The 12,037-nt window shown below is 42.2% G+C and overlaps 1 protein-coding gene across 1 annotated transcript; it reads left to right on the forward strand.

The window, feature by feature from the left end:
* Positions 1 to 276: 276 nt before the first annotated feature.
* Positions 277 to 11,460, forward strand: LOC111245751 (uncharacterized). Its single transcript, XM_022794466.2, has 5 exons — positions 277 to 1,237; positions 7,577 to 7,714; positions 7,970 to 8,474; positions 8,621 to 8,899; positions 9,078 to 11,460. The coding sequence occupies exons 1-5, from the start codon at positions 1,046 to 1,048 to the stop codon at positions 9,320 to 9,322; spliced, it is 1,359 nt and encodes a 452-aa protein (XP_022650201.1). The 5' UTR covers positions 277 to 1,045; the 3' UTR covers positions 9,323 to 11,460.
* The last annotated feature ends 577 nt before the right edge of the window (positions 11,461 to 12,037 follow it).

A 12,037-nucleotide genomic window follows, 5' to 3' on the forward strand; every position in this document is an offset into this window, starting at 1 on the left:
ATAGTGGTTGCGCTCGGTATCGGTAGGTATCTGATCGCGGTTGACCGCGCCGGCAAAGCAACTTCGATTCAAACGGCTGGTGCCCCGCTGCTGCTGTGTCCGTTTTAGTATCATAGGGTGAGCAAGATACCGTAGCCGTGAAGACGTGGGTGGAGCCAACGTCGAACAGACAAAGCGCTAAAAGCTCCGCCTGCCTGTCCACGACGCCCCGCCTCTGGTCGATGACGGCTCGGTTAGTGTTTATCGGCTGCCCAGAAAGCGTGCTCTGCAGTCGTATCGGTACTGCCGCAGAAGTAAGCCAGGCTGCCGCAGTTCGTAGCCAAGTAAAGTCTTCCTGGATGCTGCGGTGAAGAGCGAAAGCTCTTTCATACATTACATTTCAAGCTTATCGAAAATAGCTTGTACGATATTTCATCGGATGACCTAACTGTTTAAGCTGCCTCTGCTACGGTGAATCTGTCTTTTTGGTTAGCATTAATCAAGTGAGAAGTTAACAAGCTTTGATGCTGTCTTGTGACAAATACACGTAATGTTTCTACCGGCCGGATAAATCTTCGCCGCGCAAAATCCAAACCGAAAAACGTGTGCTTTAACAACCTGTGTTATCAAGCTGTCCATCCATAGCCGGAAAGCGTGGTTAGGCATAACCGGTTCTATTTGTGACCCCAGTCTTGTGCGTGACAGAAAGGCAAGCGTTAAGATGGGAGCACTCCATCTATCTGCGCGTAGACGTTGCGTTATGGAATTGTGCTAGCGATTGTAACTAATACAAGGTGTCTGCCTAAACGAGGAAGTTCGCTATGCGCTGTGGATACGCTCAGTGTTGATCTCATTTGTGCCTTAATGCAAGATGTGTTGAACTTTAAAACCGACGTGGTTTGTAGCGCGGTCTAGTGGCTATTGTTACTCAAAAGCTGGGTGTGCGCATGTGTGTGTTACAGCCGAATAGGGAGTCGGATCATCAGTAGGACTAATTATTAACAAATAAGGTCGGGTTGCTGGGTCAAGGGCGGCTGATGCGCCCAGATCGTGTGGAGTGGCTGCGATGTGCGACCTGGCGACGTTCGGCAGCACTCTAAGTGTTGTTGTACCCCCGTGTGGTGCGACGGTTTCCGCCGACGACCAGATCGTGCCTGACGCCGCTGCCATTCTTTCTGCTACGGGTACGACCCCGCTATTCAACCAACACCAACATTCACCTCACAACATGCTTCATGGAGCCGCTCTCACCGGACAGGTGAGATAACCGCTGAAGACCACAAAGTCTGAAGAGAACCAAGTCCATAGAAACATTGTAGTTGTAATGCAATTAACGTGCGATGACGTCTGTTAGCTATTTGCGAAGTACTACGACAAGCTTATCGACCACTTGGCTTAAAAACTCTCTAATAATTCCTAGTGCAACGGAGCTTTAATTTGGTTGAAATCAACTGCGCATACATTAGATGCGGCTTTTTATGTTTAACGGCTTTCCAAAAAATGGTTAGGTCCATGTACACATTGATACATCGAGGTCCGCACAGAGAGACGTTTTCGTTAGTTAGCAATCTCTCCTTAGTTTCCACAATGTTCTGCTGTTTCAACGAGCTTGATGACAATGAAACGTTCATTCCACAAGTAATTGTAAAATTGTTTACTTGTGAAAGTGTCAGTTTATTGTTAAGTTCTTTGCAGGGCAGGCGCATGCTTGTACATTGACATACTAGACTCTCTCATTTGATCATCATGTTCCTCTCGTCGTAACGCATTAGTATAGTGCACCGAATCCATTCCAGTGGTGTTAGCGCCTTATATAGTATACATTTGGTCCTTGTAATAATACGGTAGTGACTTGTCCGCCTACAGAACTTAGAGGCACGTGGTAGTTTAGGTTCTAATCAAGACGTGGGCACACTTCGTTTTATGCTGGAAGCTAGGCGTATAAAACAATGCCTGCAAGATTGAATACCGAGCTTAAAACCCGAAACGTTTGTAATGCTTCTACATCTGATACAGCATCGACACGCAAAACGTTACTCACGTTAAATTTTTTTCCTAGTCCCTGCGGTCGCTCAACGGATAGCAAAACGAACGACTTCGCGTTTTGCAACGACGTCGTATTTTTCAACGACAGCAAACAACATCGTCTGCAAACGATCTACTCAGATAAGAATGGCCTGTAGGTCTGACTCCTTACTTATCAGATATCTCCTCCGTTTTTATCTCATACCTTCGAACGAGCAAAAGGGGAAAACTCGTTTGGGCGTTCGTTTATATCCGATTTTTTTGAAGAACGGATGCGTACCAATTTAGCTTATATGGAATATGAATGATGAACCTCGGGGCCTTCTTGGGTACACGATCGACTTTCTTTTTGCACACAGGAGAGACCAGCTGAAATAGAGAACAAATTTAAATAAAGCTACTATGCAGACAAACATAGGAAGGCTTCGACAGTCGAATAGTCTGTAAATTCAAGGAAGTAGGCGATTGAGGAGTATCAGCAACAAAATATTTGTAGAAAGCGTTGTCAATAGTACGAAAGAAACATATGCGGCGAAAAGCTATTGTCAATCTCAGTGCGGAAAGGAACATTGCACTGCTTTTAAGGTAATATAGAACCTTCATTTAGCCACCGCCTTGTATAGGATAGATGACATATTTTGCAGGAGCATCGGCCATGTCCAAACGTATTCCTGGTTAGGCGCCTTGTTATTGATAATTTGTACTTCAATTACATGAAATTCAGCATTTTAAAGGCCACTGCATGGCTTCAATCGAAAAATAAGGCATTAGTCAGACACCCAATAAATTGGCTTCAGACACTTTTAGCGTTAAAAAAGACAATTGAGTACACTTAGAAATCTACTCAGCTTATTCTCGAGTCTATTCGCAGACACTAATTAAACGTAATCCGATAATGCTCGAGAGAAGACTCTGACGTGTCTTCCATGGGCCAAAAGGATGAAGTGTGCCTCTGGTACTTCTACTCACTGCGTTATTTCATTGACAAAACAAAATAATTTGTTAATAGAATTATAGTGTTTCATCTTCCTGGCCTAATGTTGCGTTAACAGACTGCCAGTTGTGGTTATGCCTACTGAACCTTGCCTGTTGTGAACCTGCGGTGTAGTGTCTACATCTACCTTGAGCAAAAAATAGGAAGGAATATTCATTGTTGGACCGTAGCCCGCCGAGGATACCAGAAGGATGTTTTTTGCTCTCGTTTCGTCCTCTTCATCTCGTGACGAAATGGGCTGAGCGTTGGAAGCCGACGAAGTTCCGTACTGTCATTGGATTCGCTGCTTCCTAGTGGTCGAGCGGGCACCATTCCGCTTGATTGGCGTACAGCCGAATGGTCGGCGCCAAATCACCATTTTCGCCATTTTCGACTTTATGGGGGTACCCGCGCTCTGCCTGATATCCCTAAACCTCTAAATTTGCCACAAAGATAATACGGATATATCTATTCGTCTGTTCGACTGATCAACGAATATGATATCCCCACGAAGCGACAGCGATAACATAAGAACGAAATGTTAGATTCGACTTCATGTTACATTGTTACCTTTTTTTTTGTTGAACAGGTTTGATGTGCATGTAGAGGACTCAAAAGGCCCAGGGTTGATTGGCCGATGGCTGCAAACCTGGTTTTAGCCATTTGTGCAGCAGAAATCAAGTTCATTCTGTTGTTATTTGACACAAAGTAAATCCTTGCTAATCGTAGCGCTTCTTTTGCATAGAAAAACGGCGTTTCGTTGATTCATTGGCTGAACGTTTCCGGCGCATTGTAAAAGCTAGAAATCAATTGAAAGGATAGGATGGAATAGATCTGATAGTGAACCGAACGAAGTTAAATATCTTAAAAATGGCTTTGATTTCGCATCTCCAACCTCTGGTGCAAAGCGCGGCGGTGTGTGGCATAACAAGGTTAGAACTAGAAAAGCCTGTTTTTCTTTCTATATATTTTATATTTCAGCTGGATACGCTTACTCACTAGATCCACATTCTACAATTCAGGTCAAAGCAGAATCTTGGGACGATTGGAAAGACACAATGACTGTGCATGTGCTCCACTGACGAGTGAGCTACCATCAGCGGACGTGCCGCTTTGTTCTTGACAGGAATCGGTGCGTCTGAGTCGCCGTGTCTGTTGTGCACACCTTTCAGCGTCGACTACATGCTCTTGCGCCTACCTATCGGGAGCATGTGTAAATTTAGAATTAAAATCACGATCTTAATGGTAAAAATTCATTAAACGTTTAAACGAAATCACTGCTTTTACTGGGGGTTTTATCGGTTTACAGGCGACCTCTGTTCCTCTCTCATTCAGCTCGTTTTTGCGACACGTGCATCGGCATTTTCCAATAGTGCAGATCGATATCTGGCCGTTCATAACATTTGCTTACCATTCTTGTCAACTTTGATCAAACGTCATCATTTGTGTCGTTTGTTTTTCTTTCTCGAGTAGTCTTCGGCCACCATTTCTTTGACTTCCATAATCCATTTTGCCAGCAACGACATTATCTGTTGGAGGAAAGCGTCGTCACGTAGCTGACATCGCTGTCTGCAGTTAGATGTACCGTATTTATTATAATTTTCCCACGCTTCTCAGGCAAGCCCAAAAACCGGCAAAGAAGATATGTCGGCTGCCAGCCACTCTGTGTTAGCACTTCGTCAAAGTATTTCCTTTAGTACTGCTATTACGATAGTGCCTACAACTTTCATCGATTCCCATTGGGTGCGGAAGCATTTGATGATCTCTGTTGATAGTGTCGACATCCGCAGAGATACCACTTTAGTACCTTTACCAACGTCGAAAGAAGGCAAACTATTACCATTAAGGTCATCGACGTCCTACGTGCCCTCGACGAGTGCGTGCGAGTGGTATATTGACCTTGTCAATTTTAGATGTCTCGTAACATAAGTACGTGTGTGTGCGCAGATGCGGCAACGCACGCTGGAAGCACATTCTGAGTTATTTATCAAACTTCGATGCTTGATTGCTTGTTGCACTAGCGGGCAGAAAGTTCGCAGTAGATTGTGGTTTATCATTTAAGGCTTATCCTATTTTGTTTAGGCGAAAATGATAGATATACCTAAGCTGCAAGCGCTTACCTATCGCACGAGTCATGTGATGTACGTCATTTTATTAGGTGTGTCGTTATGTTTAATACTATCCGTGAGTAGCTACCTAAGCAAGCGGCAAGATGGCGGAATGATACACTTTCTCTATTCACTAGAAACCCGAATTTAAGCATCGCTAGGAATCGATCTTATCAAAACAACGAAGAAAATTGATGGGACACCATTAAACTTGCTAATGTAGCGTGTACGTTAGACAGCTGGCTTTTATTATATAAAAGATTAATTGGTATAGCTCGCCTTGCAGCTGTTAGCAAAGTTTACCGTCGCAAATTCTGACGAAACTCATCTACGGAAGGCGCTAGGCCAATCGCTGATAAACTACAGTTTCAACGAAACGTACTTAGCACGCAATTGACGATTAGGACCGCGTGATAATTGTTTACGCATTACTAGTCAGAGGTCATTCTTACAAGACATCGGTTCTGTTTCAGCACGAATAGCTCACGGAGGATTAAGAAAACATCACTCCAATATTGTATATCTACTCCCAATAATGAGCCTATTCTATAAGCAACCATTAATAACCAGGTAAATTAGGTTACCTCTCTAGTTACTGTTGCCTTCACGTTGGAATTATTAATTCCTGAAACCGAATGGCTGCTGTTTCCGAACTCCTTTATAGAAAGGAGAAAAATGGCGTCACACCCGATGGGTCACCCTGAGTGGTGCGTAATGCTTGCCACCGACAGTAAGGACAAAAAACCCAACCGGTCTATTTCAAGAGTACAGGACTTCCTACTTACTCTTGCGGACAGATTCGTCTCTACGTTGAGCAATGCGATCTTGGTCACACTGCCAAGCCGTGCCCTAAAACGTTAAGGTAACAAGCGAATACGTTCACGGAACGTGCTCGTAAGCGCTTCCGCTCTGATCATCTAAGGTTTTTATGACTGAACTTGTTCTGTTTCGAACCGAATATTTTTCGAGACGATAAACATCGACAGAAAATCATCCAATTGCCGTAGACTGTGGCTTTTACAGATTACAATTCTGCTGCGGCGGTTGAGTTTATAAATCTTTGCAAGTCTTCCCAGTTTCCTTCATATAAATCTATTTGAGTTGTTCTCTCTTTTTAGCACTGGAACGGACAAACTTCAGTTTGCTTTGAAAGCCTGCACCGATCTACAGACATTTATCGCCTTTTCTCACAAATAAGTGCATGTGTGCCGGGTGGACTTACATATACCTATCGTTATGTTACATCGTTACTGATTATATATTATGTGATAAATTAAATCTGCACATTAAAAAGTATTATATGTACGTTATTCCTGACGGGATTTTGTTCCTTCCCAAAATCGTGTTTTTTTTTTGTTCTCTGTCTCTGATTTCGATATAAGTATGCTGAATACGAGGCTCTAGCTGCCCAGCATACGATGTGCGCAATCTCTGGTAGTTAGCAGATCCCATAATGAAATGTATTATATATATCTTCTTTATTCCCGATTACACTTTTGCACAGTGGTTCGAACAGTTGGTAGTACAATTTTTTATTGGTGTAGCTCTGTTTTTATTAAGTACATATTACTAATACTGTTACTATAATTATTACGCTGGTCGTAATAAGGATACTCGTATGAGACGAACGTCGCATTTTTGGCTACTCAATTTTTTCTTCTTCTGCCGATTTGGTGTATAAACGATTTTTTATGTTTCTGTTGATTTGGACGGGTCGCTTTCGTTCATTTTGGCTTCGCTTACCCTATATATGCTTTCATTTCATTATTCATAAATAGTAAGAGCCATTATGTCTAATTTGAGGGGCGAACGATGAGATAATGTGCTTGCCACTTAGGGTACGAAGATTATATATACATACATATAACTGTTAGGATGCCTTTGGATTGGTCATTCGGAGCCCACGTTTTATTGCGAGCTATGTATGGTCTGGCTCCATGAAAGATCGTGTTAGAAGTGTTGCATGTACATGCTCTTTATTGCTCTAATGTTTATTTTAACGTTAACAGAGAACATGTGCACAAGTGATTCAATTAGCACTATAGAAAGGCTTGTGTAGGAGAAGAAACCTAATATTATACCTAATAAAGTAATACAAAAAGGTACCAAAACCAGTCAAAGCAACGCACGTATTAGATGCATGTCAACCATAGGATCGAGCACGAAGCTTATGGCACATCCCATAGCAGTGTCTAAAAAATCACAAGGGCCAACAATTGTGAGGCCCCTGAAAACGCTCCTGATACACAACGTTCTAACTCTATAGTGAAAATCGCAGATCATCCAACATACGAAGTCCTTCAACCTATGTAAGCTTAGGACTACTGGTTGGCACCTATCTCCTACTAGAAACACTAAGTCAGTTCGGCTCTTAACGTATGTAATGAAGTTGTGTCAATCGAATTGGCGTGTATTTGGGATCTGTTACTTACCTGTATAGTTGTCCTAAGATGAACTGTGCTAATAAATCTATATTCTCTGTCTTTTGCAGAGTCTTTCGGAGCGGTGGGTTTATATACATTCACATTCTGGTCATACAACGCCGCCACAACCTTCTCCTTTAAGGGGGCCATGGACCCCATCTGCTCATCATCCAGCCAGCGACGCTAATTCAGTCAACCACAACTCGGTGAGTTTGCTTCGATATCCTCAAATACTGCTGCCTCTTTTAGCATTCGTTTGGTAGTTCCTAACAAAAGCCACGTAAATGTAGCTCATACAAGACTTTCTAGTATTATCCTCAGACGTAAGCTTTGTATTGAAGTCGCATTAGGACGTCTAAAAAAACTAGCATTACGGGCGCACCACAAGTAATTAACAAAGATGCCAATACTAAGGATTGCTTACAAATTACAAAAATTATGATTCGGCGTTGTTATTACAGCTGAAATTGACGGACAGCAGCGGCAACATGCTAAATCATGCAACGTATCCTGTTGGACCTGTCTATCAAGCACAAGGGGGTCAGTCTCCCTTTTGGCCGTCGAGTTCCCCGGCAGCACAGAGTCTTTCGCTTTCGCCGCCGAGCTCGATGTTGCCGACTCTAGAACCACCTTGTCCTTCACCAGATTACAATAAACTGCGGGGTTACGGACCGACCGTACCACAGGACAAATCCTCGGCACGCTTAGGGTCTTACCCAAGCGGGGACGGGTCAAAACCCGCTCGGGTATCTTATCCGTCAAGCACAGTGCCTGAAAGCAACAAGCGGTACGCCCCACAAATCGATGACTTCTTTCTTCAGCACGAGCCAAGTTACTACATTCCGGCCCAGTTACATCATCAGCAGCAACAACATGCTTCAGTCGAGCAGGCCGAGCAGGCATCGTTCCCGCACGCTCACGTACCAAACAATACGTTCTGGAGTGCTACTGAACAGTCCACTCTAGGTAAGTAGGCTAAACCTCTCAGTGTTACATCTCTTTTTGATCGACTGATCTAAATGCCTGGTAGTTCCGTGTTTACACAAAAGTTCATGGCGCTCTTTCATTATATTTACGTGTATTGTTTGTTCTTACATCGCTTTTCTTTTCAGTACCAAAGTTGGAAACTGAATCCTCGTATCCGATTAGCTGTTGGCCTCCTGTGAGCTGTCCTGCTTCGTTGTCGCCACCCGCTGTTCCACCTCAGATTAGTCCCTCGGCGCGCGTGCCCACAACGGCTCTGCCACAAACCACCATCACGCCACGGACGTATAATCGACGTAACAACCCAGATCTCGAGAAAAGACGAATCCATCATTGCGATTTCCCCGGATGCGACAAAGTGTACACGAAAAGTTCGCACCTCAAAGCCCATCAACGAATACATACTGGTTAGTGTTATAATTAGCTAATGTGGCTAGCTGACGATAGAAACTATAAAACGAGGTAACATGGACGTTCAGGAAAAACAAAGCTGATAACTAGGCGTGCATGTTCGAGTATTAGATGTTGAAGATGACACAAATAACTATGTTTCCTTGTTATTTTTTTCTTTCGCGCTTCTTTTAGGAGAAAAGCCTTATCGATGTCATTGGAACGATTGCCAGTGGCGATTTGCCCGGTCGGATGAGCTGACCCGTCATTACCGGAAGCATACAGGCGCAAAGCCGTTCCGATGTCAGGTGTGCGGAAGATCATTTGCGCGCTCCGATCATCTTGCACTTCACATGAAGCGACATCAGCCGAAAAGTCCCCGAGGAGCGCCTGGAGTCCTGAATTCACATAGCACGAATTTGGGGGTCACATCCTTATAGTCTCCATACTAGACCTACTTCTTACGCATTTACATATGACTATAGTGCCGCATCACGAGACGCAAACGCGGCGGGTAGTTTGTGTCACAAGATGTGCTCTATAGCAACGACCGCAGTCGAGCCCAGCGTCGTTTGGCCTAGCGTTACTACCCAGGTGTCTAAGAAAAGTGTACACTACCAAATACAAGCCTTTGGGATCACAAACCAAATGGGTCGCTCAATCGACCAACTTGGCACCAGGGCAAACCTGGCTATTAACGATAGAAATTCTATTAGCCCATTGTGCAATTCGTCCTTGCCGGGTTCTGGACGGGCGTCCAGCCAGTAACGAGCTCCGAAGGTGGTCTGGCTACTCGGCAGTGATGATTACTTAATACAGTATTTTCTAGCATTGTGTATATGTATCGGGTGTACAGGGAAATTAGTTTTTAAATGCTGTGACTGCAATTCTCCTAGAAATCGGCACTATTTCTAGTAATCTAACACAGTTTTTTTCACTGATTGGAGTTTCAAGCCTAAACAGTCACCAACTTTGCTCAGATTCGTACGAGAACGATAGTGAATAGATCGAAATCTTTCTGTTGGAACCCTAAATGTTACTTTTTAAGATAGGCTAAATTTCTGCCTGTACATCTAATATAAATGTATTTAATGTATAAAAAAATATATCAAAATGGAAAAAGTACGGCCAAGAAGGTCAGAGAACGAAAACCTGTGTTTGAATTATGTTTCAATTAAGCTGAATGGCCCAATTTCAGTGGACTTATTAAAATGGTCAAGCCGTTTGGCGGTTGATAACCGCTAACTGCCTGTTATAAATACAATTTTAGAATGGCGACCTCCTATTGTGATATTGCTTTTGGCAGGGCCAGAGATTCGTTCTTTATAGGTTGTGTTATTCTCGCTCAGCTTGAAAAACGGACTAAGTTTAAGCAACGTTTTATTGACAAGCAAAAAAACTAGATCATCATAGATAAATCAATCGTTAGCAGACGATATCCGACTTCCATGGGAAGCATTGCATCACCAATTTGAATCTTATTTCATCGACAACGTTTGCCCAAAACGTTAAGTGGTCTCGATTCCATCTAATGGTTTCACCCATGTGGCAGCCATCTCGGGTCCTTTACGAGTATATGATATTTATATTCGGCTGTACTGAAACAATTGATCTTTACCAGTTCCGTAGATAGACACGCATTAGCAGCTTAAAACAATGGTAAAGAGCCCGACATTCAATCGAAGTCTACGCTTTATCATTTTTCCCGAATGGTTATATATATATATATATATATATATATATATATATATATATATATAAAAGGAAAAACATCGTTTTATTATTGTTGACACAAATTCAATTGTTTGAAGGCATTAACGCTATGACGACCGGTTGTTTTAGTTGAGTCTATGCAACGGACAAATATTAAAGAAAAAAAACACGAAGTGAAAATCTAAAAAACGCAGAAGATATTGAGTTTGAACAGTTATTATTGAAAATAACAGTATATTTAAACGTATGAGCAATTAGTCGTAGATATCGTAGACAAGGACAGCTGAAACACCCGAGTGCTAACAAAATATATAATAGAAGAAGATATGAATGTAGCATAGGGCCTTTTTAAGGATGTAGACTGTACTATATTTTGCATATATTCGCCAATGCAGTTTCGATGATTGTACTCAGATTTAAGCGAATCGGACCGTAGACAAAGGGCTAAGTTTGCAGGCTGCTGTCCTGACGATGTCCTGAAAAATGCACGAAGTCTTACTGAGTAGTTGGGCAGGAAATGGGTCATATATTGGGTCGTCTTGCCACACGCGAGTGAATCGGAACTGTTGGTCATGGTTGATTACTTTTCCTGTGTGAGGCTGTGATTAGTATTTTTTTTTTATGTATCTTTTATATGTAAAGAGTGAATGGGAGGAAAGCTGTCTTGAAGGTGAGTAAAACAGACTTGAGGAAAGTTGAAAAATAGCGACTAGTAAAAGCGGTAGATTAATAATAAGTACTTGCCGTAAAAGGGCTCCCTTACGGTAAAATGAAGAAAAGTCAGTATTAAAATGAATGGGTATCAACAATGTCAAATAATAAATACAAATAATAATAAATGGTTATTAATGAATTGAAGTGTAAATTTTGTTTCATACTTTTTACTAGTTTTAATCATCGGATTAGCGTATCATACTGGAACCGGGTCGACTTTATAAGAAGGGGAGTATCGATCAAATTAGCTCAGAATCGAAATACATGTTGTCTACTTCTATATGTCATATAATGCACTGGGGTAGGGTTGTTTATGGCCGATGACCCAAAGGGAGTACGTTTTTATTGGTTATTTCAGCTTAGTTCTGCCGAGAAACGGATCCCACGGCCTTGTAGGAGTACCTTTTACACTGAATTAAAGCATGGTAGATGCCTTTGGGAAACTTTCATAGAACCGTTCTTAATATGAAATGTCTGTTTGACTTTTGAGTTTGAGGGCCGTGCTGTGTTGATCACTTTAAGAGGTGACAATAAAAATTATGCTAATCTATCTCTCGTTCAAACTGGGTTTCCTTCAACTTATGCAGTATCTCAATAAACTCGGGAATCTGATTGCATAAGCCGACATTTCATAATATACATTTAAATACTCGCTATGCTTGTATAACAACTAAACATAAAGAAAACGCTACATCCCTTTTAAACGAATGGCGCTCCGTAAAAAATAT

This window comes from Varroa destructor, unplaced genomic scaffold (genome assembly GCF_002443255.2).
Source record: "Varroa destructor unplaced genomic scaffold, Vdes_3.0 BEIS01000002.1, whole genome shotgun sequence".
Taxonomy (NCBI): Eukaryota; Metazoa; Arthropoda; class Arachnida; order Mesostigmata; family Varroidae; genus Varroa; species Varroa destructor.